A 21,718-nucleotide genomic window follows, 5' to 3' on the forward strand; every position below is an offset into this window, starting at 1 on the left:
TACAAAAATATGCACTGAATTTGACTTCCATTTTAATTCCTATAAAGTATCTGAACACATACAAAATGACACAAATGAATGCAAAATGAGATCACATTATGTTTTTCATTCGGTCTGATCTAATCTTCTGCAATATTAACTTCATTTAATATATGTTTCTCCTTCACACACAAATTGTACTTTTCCAGAGGGTCTGCTAACATCTGGTAAGATATTGAACATACTGCTAACACTCAATTATTTCCCGAAGGCCGTAGAAATGTAAGAGAATTGAACTCTTACATGCATCCAGGGAAAAACAGGATCACCACAAGCAGAATATTCAATGCGGACTTGAAATAATTTCGTTATTCTGTAAAGCCTATTTCCATAAGGAAGACATTTGGATGAGATGTGACAGAGCTCATTACAACTAGACCTTGAGAGCCAACAATTTTGACTTATTATAAGTTTAGTGAAACACAGGCATTCTTACCTAATGTTAAGTTTCTTCCTTTTGAAACCTAGTGAAAATTGAAAACGTTCTGCATCTTCCACAATTTCTTTTAAATCTGCATTACTTATTTAATTGGACATACACACTTTAGATTTCTTTATATCTGAAGTTGTTCAGTCAAACAAAAACCTAAATTCTGTTTTGATATCAGAGCTAGCTCCCAAAATTACAAAAGGAAAATATAAAGATGTTTGATTTTTTAATAGTAGTTGTTACCAACTTTAAAAGATTTTGTAAAATGTTTTAGCCCCTAATATTTAGTTTATATGCATTGGCTAGAATTTCTAAATACTACTATAAAGTGCAATATCTGCATGCGGCACAATGAAAGGTGCTTTAAAGTCCGTTTCATCTTCAATCTTCACTTGTTGCAGAGGTTTTGCCCAACAAGATACAAGACTGCACAAATCCTATTTGTGCACGGTGACACAGTGGTTAGCACTGCTGCCTCACAGCGCCAGAGGCCCGGGTTCAATTCCCGCCTCAGGCGACTGACTGTGTGGAGTTTGCACGTTCTCCCCGTGTCTGCGTGGGTTTCCTCCGGGTGCTCCGGTTTCCTCCCACAGTCCAAAGATGTGCAGGGTCAGGTGAATTGGCCAGACTAAATTGCCCGTAGTGTTAGGTAAGGGGTAAATGTAGGGGTATGGGTGGGTTTCGGGTCGGTGTGGACTTGTTGGGCCGAAGGGCCTGTTTCCACACTGTAATCTAATCTAATCTAATCTAATCTAATCTATTGTGTCCTCACATCAATCCAGACTGGATGGTCTTATGGGAGATCGATAGAATCATGCCATCAAATATCCACACATCAAAGTGAGGGCAAAGAACCCAAGGCTGCATGATAGAAATTACTAGCAAGACAAACCTGCAGAATTCCATTGTACTCACATGCATCCTTCTCCAAAGGAGTTAATCTCTTATTAATACCGTGTTAATAAAAGTCAACATTTATAGAGTCATAGATATGTACATTTACTTTAAATCATACACAAAGGATTTTCAAGGATATTTACTGACAAGTCAGTCATGCTTTTATCAATGTTTAAAAATTCAAGAATTTTTTTTAAAAATGTACCTTTGTTGTTGTGGCCATGGCCCCAGCCATTTTCATTTGAGAATTCATTAATTTAGCCTGGGTGGACATAGAAGTGACCTTTGAACTCACAGCATATGTACGGGTCTTCTGTTTCTGTAATTGCACAAGTTGTTTTGCAAGAACCTTGCAAGCATCTTTGTTACCAGCCTTGGCCATTTTCTTAATTTCCATTTCCTGACAAAGTCAAATAAATATCAAGTTTAAAAAGGGAAGAAAAAAATTCTATTGCAAGAAAATTAAAATGAAAATAGAAAACCTGTAACAAGCAAAATTAAGTTGGATTATGCAGATCTTTCAACTCAAAAATAGAAACATCAAGTAGTATTAGATCTGTCCAGTCTGTTTGACATCACCCCACTCCCAAAAAAACCCACTGTTGACCTCCCCATCTTTACAAACTGTCACTACATATCCAACTTTGCCTTCCTCTCCCAAAACTGGTAATATGCCATTGCTTCTGAAATCTTTGTTGATCTTGCCATAATTCAATGTTTAACCACCTTAGATCAGGTTCCAAGTTTTGAGCAACGGTAGTGAGGGAGTCAACTTTCATGAATGTGGTGCCAATCAAGCAGTTTCTTTGTCTTAGATAGTATTAGGCTTCCTGAGTACAGTTGGAGCTGCAGTCATTCAGGCATGTAGAGAATATCATATCATACTTTCGACATGTGCCTTTCAGATGGCAAAAAGCTTTTTGGGAAGACAGGAAGCGAGTTAATCCTCACAGGATTCCTAAACTTCTGACCTAGTCTTGTAGCCATTGTATTTTTACGACTAACAGTTCACTTTCTGGGGAGTGATAACCCCTGGACATTGACAATATGGTATTTAGTGATAACAGCACCACTGAATGCTAATGGACAAAGGGTACGTCCTAGGATGGGCCTTTAGTATTCCATATTTAGCACTTCCTGTGTAGCATGAGATTTCAAATAACTGTGTTACAGTGATAATTAGCTGCCTACCATATAAACAAAAAGATTTATCAAGTGCAGCATTAGCCTACTGAGTGCAGTGTTTTCAAAACTAAAGATGTTTTCTTCTTGAAAAGAATTAAAAACTAACCTTCAAATAGAGATGAACAAGGAGACAAGTCATCTGATGTCATGAGTAGCTGTCCTATGGTCACTGGCCAAAAGGCAGATTGATTGACAATGCAAATTATCTGCCACTAGAAACAAGGTAAGTTAATAAGCGTTCAGGAGCACTGGACGGTCCTCAGACAGACTTTGGAAGTAGCAATTCCCATTGCAAAAACCTTACAGAGCTGTCTTTTCCAAATTAAAGATGGACTAGAAGATGAGGAGGGGAGAGATCCCCAACACCTTTGCTAGAGGGCAGGATACGGCCTTCAAACTTTAACAAGACCATCACATTCCATTCCATTTGTCATTTGATTTCGGTGAACCATTCCTATTGTCAAGATTGTATACTTTATCTAATGAAAGAATGTGCATTTTCTAGATTGCTGCTTCTTAAAGTTAAAATACCAAACAAAATCAGCAATTTTCTATATTAAACATATGTTCAAAGTTTGTGAGAAGATTTGTAGCTCGGGTGCTCGTTGCTGTGGTTCTGTTCGCCGAGCTGGAAGTTTTTGTAGCAAACGTTTCATCCCCTGTCTAGGTGACATCCTCAATGCTTGGGAGCCTCCCGTGAAGCGCTTCTGTGGTGTTTGTTCCGGCATTTATAGTGGACCCAATAGACCTGGACCCAATATACCGGCCACTACAGCGGACAGCTGAAACTGACAACCGGAAGCGGCAGGGACAGGCCACTATAAATGCCGGAGGAAACACCACCACAGAAGCGCTTCACAGGAGGTTCCCAAGCACTGAGGATGTCACCTCGACAGGGGACGAAACGTTTGCAACAAAAACTTCCAGCTCAGCGAACAGAACCACAGCATTAAATATATGTGATGATGAACCCCCAAGTGAAAACAAGTTTCATTCCTTTGAAACCTTTTAAAGTGACTGATAAAACTGAGAGGCTTTTCATTTCAGCGTACAGTTAAGAATTAACCACAATATCTGGTATGGAGGAGTGCGAACACGTTGGAGGACCACCTCATGGATCCTGGGCCTGACCAAGTTGCCTATAAACAGGCTCAGGCGGCAGGCTGTATCGGGATAGTTGCCAACAGTATGCAACTCTTCCGTGATTACGATTGTGCTCAGATGTCCTTGGAGAGGAAGTAGGCATTGTCCACTAGTACTCTTGATGCTTTTACAGAAAGGTGGGCACCAGAGGAGTGGAGTGCTTCATCACCCTTCCAACTCCAGTGTGATTTAGCTCCCTCCCTCTCACCTTTGATGGTCTGCATTACTCTTAACAGGATCTTCATGTAAACTGATCAGAAAACACAGGTGATTTACTGATGATGGAAAAATACGTTGCTGTATCTAAGAGCGCTTCTGAATGTTAAAACGTAAACTACATTGCTGTGTGTCCAGAGTCACATATCTTTCTATGGTCTAGAGGACAGCAGATTTCCTTACCTAAAGAAAGGAAATTAGTGAACAGATGGGTTTTTTAAATGAAAATTGACAATGGATTTATGGTCATCATTAGATTTTTATTTCCATTTTTTAAATTGAATTAACCCAGGTCTCTAGAACATTGCCTCATTCTCTAGATTACAGTACTAGAGATCACTACACCATCCTTTGCCCACAAATGTCTCATTCCAAAGATACCAAACATGGTTGCTACAGGAAGCGAGGGAAGAGATTGCTGTGCCTTTGGTGATGACTTGTGTCTCCTCAATGTTCACTGGAGTAGTGTCAGATGATTGAAGGATGGCAAATGTTATTTCCTTGTTCAAGAAAGGAAATACGGATAATCCTGGGAACTATAGACCAATCAATCTTATATCTGTGGTAGGCAAATTATTCAATAGGATTTTGAGAAACAGGATTTATGAATACTTGGAAAACCATAGCTTTATTAGAGGTAGTCAGCATGGCTTTGAGGTGGGCGGCTCATGCCTCACAAACCTTACTGAATTTGAAAATGTGACAAAACACATAGATGAAGGCAGAGCAGTGGATGTGATGTACGTGGATGTTAGCTGGGCATTTGATAAGGTTTCCCATGGTCGGCTCATTCATAAAGTAAGGAGCCATGTGACACAGAAATCTGGCTGTCTAGATACAGAATTGGCTGGCCCATAGAAGACAGAGGGTGGTGGTAGATGTAAAGTATTCAGCCTGGAGCTTGGTGACTAGTGGTGTTCGACGGGGATTGGTTCTGGGACTCCTGCCCTTTGTGATTTTTATAAAATGGCTTGGATGAGGAAGTGGAAGGGTTGGATGGTAAATTTACCGATGACAGGAAGGTTGGTGGATAGTATGGAAGGCTGTTGTCAGTTGCAATGGGACATTGACAGGATGCAGAGCTGGGCTGATAAGTGGCAGATGGAGTTCAACCTGGAAAAGTGTGAAGTGATTCATTTTGGAAGGTCAAATTTTAATGCAGAATACAAGGTTAAAAGCAGGGTTCTTGGCAGTGTGAAGGGACAGAGGGATCTTGGGGTCCATGACCATAGATCCCTCAAAATTGTCACCCAAGTTAATAGAGTTGTTAAGAAGGCATATGTTATGTTGGCTTTCATTAGCAGGGGGATGGAGTTTAAGAGCCACGAGGTTATGCTGCAGGTGTATAGAGCCCTTGGAATACGGTATTCAGTTCTCGTCACCTCATTATAGGACAAATGTGGAAGCTTTAGACAGGGTTCAGAGGAGATTTACCAGGATACTGTCTGGACTGGAGGACATGTCTTATGAAGGAAGGTTGAGGGAGCTAGGGCTTTTCTCATTTGAGCAAAGAAAGATGAGAGGTGACTTGATAGAGGTGTACAATATGATGAGAGGCTCTTTACACAGAGTGGTGGATGCATGGAATGCACTGCCAGCGGTGGTAGTAGAGTCAGCCACATTAGGGACATTTTAGTGACTCTTGAATAGGCACACGGAAGATAGAAGGGTATGCAGGTTAGTTTGATCTTAGAGTAGGATAAAAGGTCGGCATAACATCGAGGGCGTGTACTGTGCTGTACTGTTCTATGACAATGGAATGATCCTCGTATTGCACTAAATAAAGCACTTACATCTTGCAGTGAAACAGATTGCTACTTGAAATGGAATGCCTCTCACGGAGCACCCAATTTACTCTCATCAGGGTCCTGGTCACTGGGGTCAGTTATAGAGTCAGAGATGTATAGCATGGAAACAGACCCTTCGGTCTAACCCATCCATGCCGACCAGATATCCCAACCCAATCTAGTCCCATCTGTCAGCACCCGGCCCATATCCCTCCAAACCCTTCCTATTCATATACACATCCAAATGCCTCTTAAATGCTGCAATTGTACCAGCCTCCACCACATCCTCTGGCAGCTCATTCCATACACGTACCACCCTCTGCATGAAAAAGTTGCCCCTTAGGTCTCTTTATATCTTTCTCCGCTCACCCTAAACCTATGGCCTCTAGTTCTGGACTCCCCGACCCCAGGGAAAAGACTTTGCCTATTTATCCTATCCATGCCACTCATAATTTTGTAAACCTCTATAAGGTCACCCTTCAGCCTCCGACGCTCCAGGGAAAACAGCCCCAGCCTGTTCAGCCTCTCCCTGTAGCTCAGATCCTCCAACCCTGGCAACATCCTTGTAAATCTATTCTGAACCCTTTCAAGTTTCACAATATCTTTCCAACACGAAGAAGACCAGAATTGCATGCAATATTCCAACAGTGGCCTAACCAATGTCCTGTACAGCCGCAACATGACCTCCCAACGCCTGTACTCAATATTCTGACCAATAAAGGAAAGCATACCAAATGCCTTCTTCACTAGCCTATCTACCTGCGACTCCACTTTCAAGAAGCTATGAACCTGCACTCCAAGGTCTCTTTGTTCAGCAACACTCCCTAGGACGTTACTATTAAGTGTATAAGTCCTAATCAGATTTGCTTTTCCTAAATGCAGCACCTCGCATTTATCTGAATTAAACTCCATCCGCCACTTCTCAGCCCATTGGCCTATCTAGTCCAGATCCTGTTGTAATCTGAGGTAACCCTCTTCGCTGTCCACTACACCTCCAATTTTAGTGTCATCTGCAAACTTATTAACTGTACCTCTTATGCTCGCATCCAAATCATTTCTGTAAATGACAAACAGTAGAGGGCCCAGCACCAGTGGCACTCCACTGGTCACAGGCCTCCAGTCTGAAAAACAACCCTCCACCACCACCCTCTGTCTTCTACCTTTGAGCCAGTTCTGTATCCAAATGGCTAGTTCTCCCTGTATTCCATGAGATCTAACCTTGCTAATCAAGGGGGAACCTTGTCAAACGCCTTACTGAAGTCCATATAGATCACATCTACTGCTCTGCCCTCATCAATCTTCTTTGTTACTTCATCAAAAAACTCAATCAAGTTTGTGAAACATGATTTCCCACGCACAAAGCCATGTTGACTATCCCGAATCAGTCCTTGCCTTTCCAAATACACGTACATCCTGTTCCTCAAGATTTCCTCCAACAACTTGCCCACCACCGAGGTCAGGCTCACTCGTCTATAGTTCCCTGGCTTGTCCTTACCACCCTTCTTAAACAGTAGCACGTTTGCCAACCTCCAGTCTTCCGGCACTTCACCTGTGACTATCGATGATAGAAATATCTCAGCAAGAGGCCCAGCAATCACTTATCTAGCTTCCCAGAGAGTTCTCAGGCACACCTGATCAGGTCCTGGGGATTTATCCATTTTTAACCTTTTCAAGACATCCAGCACTTCCTCCTCTGTAATCTGGACATTTTACAAGAGGTCAGCATTTATTTCCCTACAGTCTATATCTTCCACATCCTTTTCCACAGTAAATAATGATGCAAAATATTCATTTAATATCTCCCCCATTTTCTGTTGCTCCACACAAAGGCTGCCTTGATGTTCTTTGAGGGCCCCTATTCTCTCCCGAGTTACCCTTTTGTCCTTAATATATTTGTAAAACCCCTTTGGATTCTCCTTAATTCTATTTGCCAAAGCTATCTCATGTCCCCGTTTTGCCCTCCTGATTTCCCTCTCAAGTATACTCCTACTGCCTTTACACTCTTCTAAGGATTCACTCGATCTATCCCGTCTGTACCTGACATATGCTTCCTTCTTTTTCTTAACCAAACCCTCAATTTCTTTAGTCATCCAGCATTCCCCATATCTACCAGCCTTCCCTTTCACCCTGACAGGAATATATTTTCTCTGGATTCTCGTTATCTCATTTCTGAAGGCTTCCCATTTTCCAGCCGTCCCTTTACCTGCGAACATCTGCCTCCAATCAGCTTTTGAAAGTTCTTGCCTAATACCGTCAAAATTGGCCTTTCTCCAATTTAGAACTTCAGCTTTTAGATCTGGTCTATCCTTTTCCATCACTATTTTAAAATGAATCATGTTTCCCTTTCCACTTGCCTATCCCTCATCCATTTCGGTAATCACATACAGTCTCGACTTTAACTTACAGCTTCAGTGAATGTATAATCACTTCTATTTCCATCTGAGCAGTTCCAAAAGTAATTTTATTTATTTTATGGTACATACATGTTCTTTGCTTCCCTTTTTGTTCCATTCTTCTTTAAAAATACTTTAATGGATACTCTTTCAATTCTGCTGAAGGAGCATTATCTGAATCATATTGCCATTAAGTCTGCCTAAATGCTGAGTGTTTCCCACAAGTTCCAATTGTTTCAGATTTCCAGACTGTATAGTACAGTACAACACTAGATTTTTACTAACCACTGCCGTTCAAAGTACCAGATAGGAAATAGGAAGCAGCCATGAGTACACTTCAGCTTAGAATTTCATCAAGGTGACTTCTGACCTACTTACCAGCTGTTTTTGTTGTTTCTCTAAGCCCGCTCTATCTCTGGCTATAGATCGCTGAGTTCCCCTCAACTCTCGATTCTGTTCTTTTATTATATCTGGAAAGAAATTGAGAGTACTTAGAATAAAATAATCAGAATTATCAATATTGCATACCACCCTACTTGAAAGGAGAGTGAGATGGAAAAGATAACCAGCGGTATTCAGCTTAGGAATAGTTCCAGGAGGAAACATCCAATTGATGGCTGGATTTGAATCTCTGTGATTCAATCATGAATAATAAGACAAGTGAGCAGTATACCATGACATTAGAGATGGGACTGAGTATTAAGGGGGCTCTGCTTTTTCACATTTAGCTCCAGATAATCCTATAAACCAATGTCCGAAAAAATGGGATTTGTGGACAATTAATGGGAGAAGTAAAGCTGGCAACTGTAAAGTTAAACTCCGGCATTTTCTCTGCATATGTATGAAGTCATTAATAGTATTCCAAAATTTATTAGGTTCTGGAAAGGTTCAGTCAGACCACAAAAATAGTAAATGCACTCCTCTATTCAAGGAACAGAAAACCATAGGCCAGTTAGCTTGACGTCTGTTTTGGGGAAGGTATTTAAAATCGATCATTGAGGAGAATACAGCAGAGCACTTAGAAAACCTCAAGGTAATTGGGAAGAGTTGGCATTGCTGTGTGAAACTGACTTCTTAGGAGTATCATGCGCTGTTAAAGGAGAGTCTGTAGACGTATTGTACTTTGATTTCCAAGAGGTATTTAAATGCTCCATTAAAAAAGTGATTGTAAACTAGAATCTCATAGTATAGGGGTGACATACATAAGATAGAAGGTTACCTGGCTGCCAGAAACAGTAGACATGAGTGGGTCTTTTTTCTGATTAGCAGGATATGAAGAGTACAGCCCTGCCAGGGTCTGTGCTGGGCATTAGCTTTTCAATGTGTGTCAATTACTTAGAGGTCAGGAGTTAAAACACAGTAGTCAAATTTGTAGATGATATAAAGATAACGAGGTAAGCATACTGTGAAGAAAACACAAGGAAACAATCATTGATTGGTTAAGTGAGTGGGCATAGATTTGGTAGATGGAAAACTGGGAAAATAAGAAGTTGCTCACTTTGGTCGGAAGAATGGGACAAAAAGAATTTTATTTAAATGCAGAATTACTTCAGTACTCCAAAGTGCAGAGAAATCTAGGTGTTCATGTGCACACGTCACAAACATTTAGTACGCAAGCAATTAAAACTACAAGGTTACAATCCTTCATTACAAAAGGAACTGAACATAAAAGTAAGGATGATATGTTTCAGTTATGCAGGGCATTGATAAGACAACTTTGAATATTATGGGCAGTTTTGCTCTATTTAGAAGAAGGATGACAAGTTTAAGAGGTGGTTCAGAGGAAGGTTTATCAGACTGACATCTGGAATGAATGGGCTGTTGTGAGGAAAAGTGTGAACAAACAGGGTTTATTTCCACTGAAATTTAGAAGAATGAGGGGCGACTTGATTAAAGATTTAGACCAACCTACAGGAACTGTTATGTTTTTTAGTTCTATATCTAGGATCTAACTGGCAAAGGACAAGAATACTGGCCAGTCCAAGTCTTTATTCATTTTCCTTGCCACAAGGACACTGCCAGAACCATTGCTGGGGTTTTAGGCTTTGGATATGATCACTTTACCTTGAATGTGGAACGAGTTAAACAGTTGAACATTTGACAGGTTACTCGTGAGCTGAATTATACTTTAACCAAATGTTGCTCTGTTATATAGGGTTCCATGCCCTAGAACATCCCTGAGCCACATTGCTAATTGCTATGATATCCCAGTCCCATGCTCCCAACCATGCCCTGAGTTCATCGGCCTTACTTAGAGTCATAACGAAGTACAGCACGGAAACAGACTCTTGGAGCCAATTCATCCATGCCGACCAGATATCCCAACCTAATCTAGTCCCACTTGCCAACACTTGGCTCATATCCCTCCAAACCCTTCCTATCCAGATTTAAAAATCACACAACACCAAGTTATAGTCCAACAGGTTTAATTGGAAGCACACTAGCTTTCGGAGCACTGCTTCTTCATCAGGTGGTTGATGAAGGAGAGGCGCTCCGAAAGCTAATGCTTCCAATTAAACCTGTTGGACTATAACTTGATATTGTGTGATTTTTAACTTTGTACACCCCAGTCCAACACCAGCATCTCCAAATCATTCCTATCCAGATGCCTATTAAAATATTGCAATTGTACCAGCCTCCACCACTTCCTATGGCAGCTCATTCCAAACATGTACCACCCTGAGTGTGAAAAAGCTGCCCCTTACGTCTCTTTTATATCTTTCCCCTCTCACCCGAAACCTATGCCCTCTATTCTGGACTGTCCCACTCCAGGGAAAAGACTTTGTCTATTTATCCTATCCACGCCTCTCATGATTTTATAAACCTCTATAAAGGTCACCCCTCAGCCTCCAACGCTCCAGGGAAAACAGCCCCTGCCTATTCAACCTCCCCCTATAGCTCAAATCCTCCAACCCTGGCCACATCCTTGTAAATCTTTTCTGAATCCTTTCAAGTTTCACAACATCTTTCCGATAAGAAAGAGACCAGAATTGCACGCAATATTCCAACAGTGGCCTAACCAATGTCCTGTACAGCCGCAACATAATCTCCCAACTCCTCTACTCAATACTCTGACCAATAAAAAAAAGCATACCAAACACCTTCTTCACTATCCTATCTACCTGCGACTCCACTTTCAAAGAGCTATAAACCTGTACTCCAAAGTCTCTTTGTTCAGCAACACTCCCTCGGACCTTACCATTCAGCGTATAAGTCCTGCTTAGATTTGCTTTCCCAAAATGTAGCACCTCGCGTTTATCTGAATTAAATTCCACCTGCCACCTCTGAGCCCATTGGTCCATCTGATCAAGATCCCGATGTAATCTGAGGTAACCTTCTTCGCTGTCCACTACACCTCCAAACTTACTAACTATACCTCTTATGCTCGTATCCAAATCATTTATATAAATGATGAAATGTAGTGGACCCAGCACTGATCCTTGTGGCACTCCACTGGTCACAGCCTGAAAAACAACCCTCCACCACCACCCTCTGTCTTCCACCTTTGAGCCAGTTCTGTATCCAAATGGCTAGTTCTCCCTGTATTCCATGAGATCTAACCTTGCTAACCAGTGGGGAACCTTGTTGAATGTCTTACTGAAGTCCATATAGATCACATCTACTGCTCTGCCCTCAATCAATCCTCTTTGAGATTTTTTGAAAAAGAAACAATCAAGTTCAAAGCCATGTGGACTATCCCTAATCAGGCCTTGCCTTTCCAAATACACGTACATCTTGTCCCTCAGGATTCCCTCCAACAACTTGCCCACCACCAACGTCTATAGTTCCCTGACTTGTCCTTACCATCTTTCTTCAATCATGATACCAAATTCGCCAACCTCCAATCTACCGGCACCTCACCTGTGACTATCGATGATATAAATATCTCAGCAAGAGGCCCAGCAATCACTTCCCTAGAGTTCCCTGGAGTTCTAGGGGACACCTGATCCGTTCCGGGGGATTTATCCATCGTTATGTGTTTCAAGACGTCTAGCACTTCCTCCTCTGTAATATGTACATTTTTCAAGATGCCACCATCTATTTCCCCACATTCGCGATCTCCCATGTCCTTTTCCACAGTAAACACTAATGCAAAATACTCGTTTAGTATCTCCCCTACCTCCTGCGATTCCACACAAAGGACACCTTGCTGATCTTTGAGGGGCCCTATTCTCTCCCTTTTTACCCTCTTGTCATTAATGTATTTTTAAACACCCTTTGGATATTCCTTAACTGTAATTGCCATAGCTTTCTCATGTCCCCTTTTTGCCCTCCTGATTCCCCTCTTAAGTATATTCCTACTGCCTTTATACTCTAAGGATTCACTTGATCTCTCCTGTCTGTACCTTAGATATGCTTCCTTCTTTTTCTTAACCAAACCCGCAATTGCTTTAGTCATCCAGCATTCCCTATACTTACCAGCCTTTCCTCTCACCTTAACAGGAATATACGTTCTCTGGACTGTCGTTATCTCATTTCTGAAGGCTTCCCATTTTCCAGCCGTCCCTTTACCTGCGAACATCTGCCCCAATCAGCTTTGGAAAGTTCTTGCCTAATACCGTCAAAATTGGCCTTTCTCCAATTTAAAACTTCAACTTTTAGATCTGGTCTATCCTTTTCCATCACTATTTTAAAGCTAATAGAATTATGGTCGCTGGCCCTAAAGTGCTTCCCCACTGACACCCCAGTCACCTGCCCTGCCTTATATCCCAAGAGTAGGTCTATAATACAATCCCAATAAGGTAAACATCCCTTTATTTCTCAGTTCCACTCAAATAACTTCCCTGGATGTATTTCCAGGAATATCCTCCCTCAGTACAGCTGTAATGTTATCCCTTATCAAAAACACCATTCCCCCTCCTCTCTTGCCTCCCTTTCAATCCTTCCTGTAGCATTTGTATCCTGGAACATTAAGTTGCCAGTCCTATCCATCCCTGAGCCATGTTTTTGTAATTGCTTTAATATCCTAGTCCAATATTCCTAACCATGCCCCGGGTTCATCTGCCTTCCCTGTTAGGCCTCTTGCTCTGAAATAAATGCAGTTTAATTTTTCAGTCCTACCTTGTCCTGTCTGCCTTGACTGTTTGACTCACTTCTGTTCTCAACTGTACCAGTCTCAGACTGATCTCTTTCCTCACTATCTCCCTGGGTCCCATCCCCCTCAACCTTATTAGTTTAAATCCTCCTGAGCAACTCTAGCAAATTTCCCTGCCAGTATATTCGTCTCCTTCCAATTCAGGTGTAATCCGTCCTTCTTGTACAGGTCACTTCTACCCCAAAAGAGATTCCAATGATCCATAACGGTTAACCCTTCTCCCATGCACCAGCTCCTCAGCCACGCATTCAACTGCTCTGTCCTCCTATTCCTACCCTCACTATCTCGTAGCACCGGGAGTAATCCAGCTATTACTACTACCCTCGAGGAGGTCCTTTTTAAATTCCTACCTAACTTTCTATATTCTCCCTTCAGAATTTCATCCTTTTCCATTCCTATGTCATTGGTTCCAGTGTGTACAATGACCTCCTGCTGGCCCCTCTCTCCCTTGAGAGCATTCTGCACCCTCTCTGAGACATCCTTGATCCTGGCACCAGGGAGACAACCTACCATTCTGATTTTTTTTGCTGCTGGCCTTGTTAGGCCTTTTGCAGTGAAATAGACACAGTTTAATTTATCAGTTCTACCTCATTCGCCGCTTGATCCTGCTTGCGCCGCCTGCTGTCTTGCTTCTTTCCCCAACTGCCTAATTTCCTCTATTCTCTCCTCAGAACTTTGTCCTTTTCTCTTCATAGGTCATTTGCTCCAATGTGTGCAATGACCCCCTGCAGTTCCCTCTTACTTTTGAGAATATTCTTGACCCTGGCACCTGGGAGGCAACACATCATTCTGACATCTCTCTGCTGGCCACAAACGTGTCTGTCTGTGCCTCTGACTAGACAGTCCCCTATCGCAATTGATTACTTGGAACCTGATATACCCCTTGTTACAATAGAGCCAGACTTGGTACCAGAAACTTGGCAGTCAGTGCTACATTCCCCTGAGAGTCCATCACCCCCTACATTTTCCAAAACAGCATACTTGTTTGAATTGGGGATAGTCACAAGAGACTTCTGCACTACCTTCCTACATCTCCTAGAGGTAATCCATCTACCAGATTGTCCGGTTTTTCTACCTTTCCTAAAAGGGTCATCCATCACACCCCGACTCCTGTAAATTCCTGATTGCCTCAAACTGCCACTCCAACCAATCCAAGCGATCCAAAAGGATTTGCAATCCAACTCATGTCCTGCTGACATAATCATCAGGAACATTGAAATTCTCTCTAATCTCCCACATCTGACAGGAAGAGCACATCACTCAACCAGAAGCCATCTTTGCACCTTAATCTACAGACCCAGAAACAGCAGTCTTACTACTCTAAAGACATTGCTCCACGATAACTTAGTACCCATGTTTTATATATTAAAAAGTTTAATCAAGAGACAGATCTCAATCAAGCAATCAAAAAAAAAACCCCACTCTACTCACTATTGTAGGTTTACACAAACAAAGTGAGGTTACACTTTTTTAAAAAGCCGCTTAGCTGCTCCCAAGCTGTAAGCTCCCCCACGCTGGTTTCTCCAAGGTCAGCTGTGAATTTCATTGTCTACTTTTCTTAAAACAAATTCCAATGTCAGAGATACTTGAAACTAAACAGCAGAGTCAGTCAGCTGTGTAAGCTCACCGCCTGGTCAGACAGCTGTGCAGGTTCATTGATCCTTCTTTTTACACCTTCCATGTGGTACCTGCTCATTCTCGCTCTCCCTCCTTTGTTGGAGACTGCATTAATCTCCACCCAACCCAATTATGACATAAAGATTTAGGTGGGGAAAACAGGAAGAATCTTCCTAAGACTATTCAATGATTCAGTGCCAATATCAAATCAGTTGGTGTAACTTGTATAGAAATGCTTTCATGCAATAAACTATACCTTGATGAGGCTTACTATTATTCTTCCACCATTATAAACCAAATAGTGTTAATACAGTTACACAGTCAAGCAAAAATGAATGGTTGCAGCATCAATCTACCTACAAACACAGAGGAACCTCAATTATCCAAATATCAATTATCTGAATTTAGGATTATCCGAAGAAGATCTCAAGGTCCCAATAGAAACATTACACTGAAGATGTGATTCCAACACCGATCGCGTCTTTTGTTTACAGTGATTAAAAGTGAACTCTGTTTACTGACATGCTGCCGAGAACAGTCTTTGACATCGATGGGAGCTCAGGCAACACCTCCAAATGGCAGACCTCCCACTCTTTCTCTCTCCCCCTACACTTTTCCTGGAGTTCTACACAGGGTGAACCCTAAACCCTCCCCCCACCCCCCATAATCTCTCCAACATTGTCCTGTACAGGGAAAAGGTGAAGCCTGTCAAAATGTTGCAGTAAGAAGTTGTGTGTGAGAAAGAGTGCAAAGAGTGAGTGTGTGTGTGTCCAAAGGCAACAGCAGTCTTAATTTGGTGTCCAGTCTAGCCGCTGCAGAGGCAGTGCGGGGGGAAGACAGCGACTGGGTCAGACAAGGGGCGGGGGCACGGACAGGGGTTGGACAGTGGGTGGAGGCTGACGGGGGGCAGGGGTGTCGGTGTTGGATGGGGTTGAGGGGGGCAGGCAGGGGGTCAGGTGTGGGGTGGATGGGGGCGATGTTGGAGGGGCAGGCAGGGGGACAGGTGTGGGGTGGACAGGGGCGTTGTTGGATGGGGTTGGGGGGGCAGGCAGGGGCACAGGTGTGGGGTGGACAGGGTCGGTGTTGGATGGAGTTGGGAGTGGATGGGAGGGCAGTATTGGACAGGGTTGGAGGGCGGGCGGGGGCTTGCGCGTGATGTGCTGCTGCCTAGTCTCCTGAATGGGGAGCGGACTTAACAGAAAACTCCGAACCCCAGAAGAAAGGCATTGAATCAATTAGCCAAATAATTAATTATCCCCACCCATCTCGTTCGGGTAACCGTGGTTCCTCTGTATAGCATACGTTGCTTCAGACTTGTAATGGAAAGCTGTGTCAATGACCATTTACAATAATCTCAATTAAGTCACATGGTTGGGTGTATCAGCATGCCAGGGAGTCACCAACGATGAGTCATTCTTGTCAAATCAATACGGCACTGCACTACAGAGTGAAAAGAGAAACATTTGGAATCAAGTTTATATTCTATTGTTTTAGAGAAAGCAGGCCAGTTTCCAAAACGTATGTTACTCCATAACCTAAATTAAATTTGATATGGATTTCTAATTAAACCAGACATGATAAAAATATTTCCAAATAGTTTTCAGCTGATTCTCTTTATAAATGGGATCCACTGCTGGTATCATTCAGATAAATCTAAAACAATTATCTCAACCTTCCTCAGAAGTTATAATAATATCATTGGTTTCAAAGAAAGACAGAGCACAGTCAGGGATTACAGGTTAAAGTTTGGTCAAAAACATGGGCTTTGAGAAGGCTTTTAAAAGGAGAAATGTGGAATGATAGAGCAAGTGTATTTCAGGCAGTGACGAAATCTACTGACAAGAGAGAGAATGACTTTAGTTCAAACAAAAAAGTTAAAGTCAGAGCAACCAATCAGGATCACATATAAGATTGAGAAAGATTTCAATAATAGCTCTAATTAATAATAACCTTCCTGCAAAGGGAAAACAATGATTTAATTATTCTCCTTTCAAACAATGTAATTTTTTTTTCTGAAACTAAGGTCACAAATCTGAACAAAGGAAGCTATGAAGGGTATGGTAGATTGGGAAAATACCCAAAGATTTGACAGAAGACAGATAATGGCTGGCTTTGAAAGTATTACATCATCTATAAAATTATAGATTTCTCCAAGAAAAAAAATTAAAAGGTGAATCAACAATGGGTAACAAATGTTAAAGACTGCAGTGGTACAAATGAGATAATAATTTGAATGAGGACCAAATGGAATATTTCAAAATATATAAATGACACAAAACTAGGTGAGAATAAAAGTTTTGAGAAGGATGTAATGGGGCTTGAACAGGTAAGTGAATTCACAAAAACATGACAGATGTAACATAAATCTGAAGCAAATGTGAAGCAATTCATTTTTGCAGAAAACCGTATATCTTAAATAGCAAGTTTTTGCACAAAGGGACTTGGTATCCTTGTTTGTGAGTCACTGAAAGCTAGCATGTAGATGCAGCAATCAATTAAAGTAGCGAATACAATAGTGGCTTTCATCATGGTGGGGTGGGGGATTAAGTAGAGGTAAAGATGACTTGTTGTAATTGTACAGAGCCTTGGTGAGATCAGACCCAAGGCTGCGTACAGAGTTTTGGTCTCTATATCTAAGAAAGGATATATTTGTCATGAGGGAGTGCAATACATCAGACAAATGGAGTGGTGTGACTATCTTATGAAGATTTATTAAAGGACACTGGGCTTGTATTCACTAGAATTACTAAAATTTAAAGGTGACTTCACTGAGATTTACGAAATTCTTACGGGGTAAAACAGGGTAAACATAAATAGAATATTTCCCCTGGCTTTGAGTCTAGAACCCAAGGGACAGAGTATCAGAATCAAGAGTATTGGCATTTAAGACTGGTATGAGGAGGGATCATTTCATTCCACTTTGGAATTTTCTATTGAGTCCCTACAGCGTCAAAACAGCTATAGAAGCTCAACCATTGAGCAGACTCAGATTTCTAAGTATTAAAGACAAAGGATTTGGAGATAGTGCAAGAAAGCAGAGGTGCAGACATGACAGGATTATTCCTGCTCCTATGTTGCTTTGTTTCTAGGGCTGGGTAAGGCAAGATGAGAAGTTTAAAGCTATTACACGAGTGGGGTGAACGGGGAGGGAGTGTGAGAAGGTAGCTAATGTAGATCAGTGAAGATGGGTGATGGATGAACAGAATTTAACTCAGGGCAGAATACAGTAATTTTGTTCATGTATGGTATGAGACCCCAAAAGGCAGGTAGTAGTGCAAAGACAAGAAATACAGTAGTAGAAGGGCTGAAGAGTCTTTAACATTAAATACTTCCAGAACAGGTATCTTTTTCTGTATGTATGAAAAGGCCAGCCAGAGAAAACCCACACAGACACAGGAAGAACGTCCAAACTCCACACAGTTGCCAGAGTCTGGAATCGAATGGGGCTGTGAGGCAGCAGTGCTAACCACTAAGCCACCCTGATGTGGTGAAGCTGCTTAGACAGACAAGGGACGTGTGCTGTCATTTCCTACCGTGGTGAAAAAAATTGGATTGAGAAAGAAGGCTACACCCTAGATCAAATCTTCAAACTTGGATGAGACAGGTTTATATCGGGAGTGAATGCAATCCAGAGCCAACATTTCTAAAAACAAAGCACATGCTCCAGGTTTTAAGGTCACAAAGGACCATATGACTGTTTTGTTGGGTGCCAATGCTAGTTGAGACTTTAAGCTGAAGCCTGTGGTGGTGTACCACTTGACTAACCCACAAACCTTGAAACGTTACTTTAAGTCCACCCTAGGTGTTCACTTCAGGTCAAGCAAAAGAGGTTGGATGACAGAGCAATTTTTTTTCTGACCTTATTGATGATATTTGAGGATGTTTTGCGAAATTATTGCAGGAGAAAAATTTTGGATTTCAAGATTCACCTCATTCTGGACAATGCACCAAGCCATTCTCCTAACATTGAAAAGCTCAAAGTGCTATTTCTATCTCTGAACACAACCTCTCTCATTCATCCCATGGACCAAAGTTCAACAGCAGCTCTGATTTCCTCCCACAATCCAAAGATGTGCAGGTTTAGTGAACTGGACATGCTAAATTGCCCAGAGTTTTCAGCAGTGTGTAGGTTAGGTGCATTAATGAGGGAAAATGTAGAGTAGTAGGAGAATGAGTCTGGGTGGGTTACTCTTCGGAGGGTCGGTGTGGACTTGCTGTGCTGAAGGGCCTGTTTCCACACTGTAGGGATTCTATGAATACATATTTGGATCTCAAGATCTCCAAATTTAACTGCATCACAAAATTAGAGATAACTACAACTGGCAAAAACAAGATCCCAGATTCAGGATTCTAATAAATACAATTATGGCAACAAATGCAATCACTGCTGACCAAAACTACCAGGAAATGTTGACATTTAAAACTTATAAATCATAAAATTATAACAATGAAACTTTCTTTTAAATTGGCAGGAGAGGTTGTGCAGCTCCCAGCCCCCAGACCCAGGTAGACCCCAGCCCCCAGCCCCAAGACCCCGGGTAGCCCCCAGCCCCCAGACCCCGGGTAGCCCCTAGCCCCCAGACCCCGGGTAGCCCCTAGCCCCCAGACCCCGAGTAGCCCCTAGCCCCCAGGTAGACCCCAGTCCCGGGTAGACCCCAGCCCCCAGACCCCGGGTAGCCCCTAGCCCCCAGTCCCCAGCCCCCAGGTAGCCCCCAGACCCCGGGTAGCTCCCAGACCCCGGGTAGCTCCCAGACCCCGGGTAGCCCCCAGACCCCAGACCCCGGGTAGCCCCTAGCCCCCAGCCCCCTGACCCCAGATAGCCCCTATCCCCCAGACCCCGAATAGCCCCTAGCCCCCAGGTAGACCCCAGCCCCCAGACCCCAGGTAGCCCCTAGCCCCCAGTCCCCAGCCCCCGGGTAGCCCCCAGACCCCGGGTAGCTCCCAGACCCCGGGTAGCCCCCAGACCCCGGGTAGCTCCCAGACCCCGGGTAGCCCCCAGACCCCAGACCCCGGGTAGCCCCCAGACCCCAGCCCCCGGGTAGCCCCCTGACCCCAGCCCCCGGGTAGCCCCCCGGGTAGCCCCCTGACCCCAGCCCCCGGGTATCCCCCCGGGTAGCCCCCTGACCCCAGCCCCCGGGTAGCCCCCCGGGTAGCCCCCTGACCCCAGCCCCCGGGTAGCCCCCTGACCCCAGCCCCCGGGTAGCCCCCTGACCCCAGCCCCCGGGTAGCCCCCGGGTAGCCCCCCGGGTAGCCCCCTGACCCCAGCCCCCGGGTAGCCCCCGGGTAGCCCCCCGGGTAGCCCCCCGGGTAGCCCCCTGACCCCAGACCCCGGCCTGCCCTATGACAGGGATGTGCTGACACTCACCTTCCGCCGTCTTCTTCTTCCCGAACAGAGACATTTTCCGCCGCTACCCGCTATCAGCTTGGAACCTGCGGCCCGACCGTCAGTCACTCCGTCCCAGGCTCAGGGAAACGTTCTCCCTCTCTACCACCTATTTACGTAAACCCGCGCCTCTTCCTGTTTCTATATTTCTGTTTCCTTTTCCTTCACCTTTTGCTTCTTGATCTCCGAACTGTCGTTTCCATTGGCTTCGGGGAGCCGACATTACCGCGCCCCCTGCAGCTGCGGAGGACTAGAGACGGGAGCCGGCATTACTGCGCCCCCTGCTGCGGCGGAGGACCAGAGACGGGAGCCGGCATTACTGCGCCCCCTGCTGCTGCGGAGGACCAGAGACGGGAGCCGGCTTTACCGCGCCCCTTGGCGGTGCGGAGGACCAGAGACGGGAGTCGGCTTTACCGCGCCCCTTGGCGGTGCGGAGGACCAGAGACGGGAGCCGGCTTTACCGCGCCCCTTGGCGGTGCGGAGGACTGGGAGCAGAAGCAACGAGGTAAAAACAATAACTGCAGATGCTGGAAACCAGATTCTGGATTAGTGGTGCTGGAAGAACACAGCAGTTCAGGCAGCATCCGAGGAGCTTCGAAATCGACGTTTCGGGCAAAAGCCCTTCATCAGGAATAAAGGCAGAGAGCCTTGTGGGAGCAGAAGCAGGCGAGCTCCCTGACCGAGCGCACTGTGGGGGATACTGTACTACATTGAAATGTACCCAACCTATCAACACAAGCAGCCTCCACCTTGACCACTTTATGAAACCAGGAAGAGTCGCCCAGAGTTCAATTTTTTGCCTCAGCTGTTTGCTTTCCCAAATCTCTCGTTAAAACTTATTCTCTTTAAACATTTTGAACACCTGTTTTAACACAATATTTGATATTAAATGTTGTTTGAAAGCATTCCTGTGAAACACCTTGAGAAGCTTTGGTCCATTAAAGGTGCAATACAACTTTCCTTGGTTAATCTCATTACCCACCCCCATACCTTTTTTTATTCTCCATTCCCTACACAGTTTTCTTCAATCTGGTGCTTTTGTCCAGCAGGGTCACTGGTGTTTCCTTTACACTTGGCCTGGAACAGGTCAATTCCCTGGCAGAGCTTTACCAACTTGGACATTCATGCTCAGCTTCAGGTTTTTCAGGCTTTCTGGAAAACAACCTTAAGTCGTATTGCCAACTTTCTATATGATTATCCTCGAATCTCTTGAAATTAAACAGCAATCTCCTGCTCACTACTGCAAATGATTCAGGAAACGTTAGTAGGAATATTTAAATAATTTTTACACTTTGGACAACTGCTTTTGTTAGTTGTAAAGAAATTAGAGATTGGCTAACCTTTGAGCTTCCATTCAACACAACATTTCTCTTGGTATCAATCCTATCAGTCACACCCATACTCACATTCAGTTTTCATGCTTTTTGGCCTAGCAATGCTATCACTCTCTTTTATTCAAGCCAGCCTCAGCTTCATTCTCTGAAGTGATGAAAATTTGAATGTTCATGATGGAAAATTCTTTTAGCTACTCAT

The 21,718-nt window shown here is 43.6% G+C and overlaps 1 protein-coding gene across 1 annotated transcript in view; it reads right to left on the minus strand.

The window, feature by feature from the left end:
* The window catches only part of LOC122555315 (charged multivesicular body protein 2b), a 34,090-nt gene extending 13,703 nt beyond the window's left edge, over window positions 1-20,387 (minus strand). The window contains exons 1-3 of the mRNA XM_087992609.1: window positions 20,168-20,387; window positions 8,469-8,560; window positions 1,572-1,766 (exon numbers count right to left, since the gene is read on the minus strand). Of these exons, the coding sequence (XP_087848735.1) occupies window positions 1,572-1,766; window positions 8,469-8,560; window positions 20,168-20,201 (321 nt within the window). The 5' untranslated portion in view covers window positions 20,202-20,387. The remainder of the gene's footprint in view (window positions 1-1,571; window positions 1,767-8,468; window positions 8,561-20,167) is intronic.
* Window positions 20,388-21,718: the final 1,331 nt, after the last annotated feature.

The sequence above is a fragment of the Chiloscyllium plagiosum genome, unplaced genomic scaffold, assembly GCF_037043375.1.
Source record: "Chiloscyllium plagiosum isolate Xiang-an unplaced genomic scaffold, Cpla_swu_hap1 HiC_scaffold_12, whole genome shotgun sequence".
Taxonomy (NCBI): Eukaryota; Metazoa; Chordata; class Chondrichthyes; order Orectolobiformes; family Hemiscylliidae; genus Chiloscyllium; species Chiloscyllium plagiosum.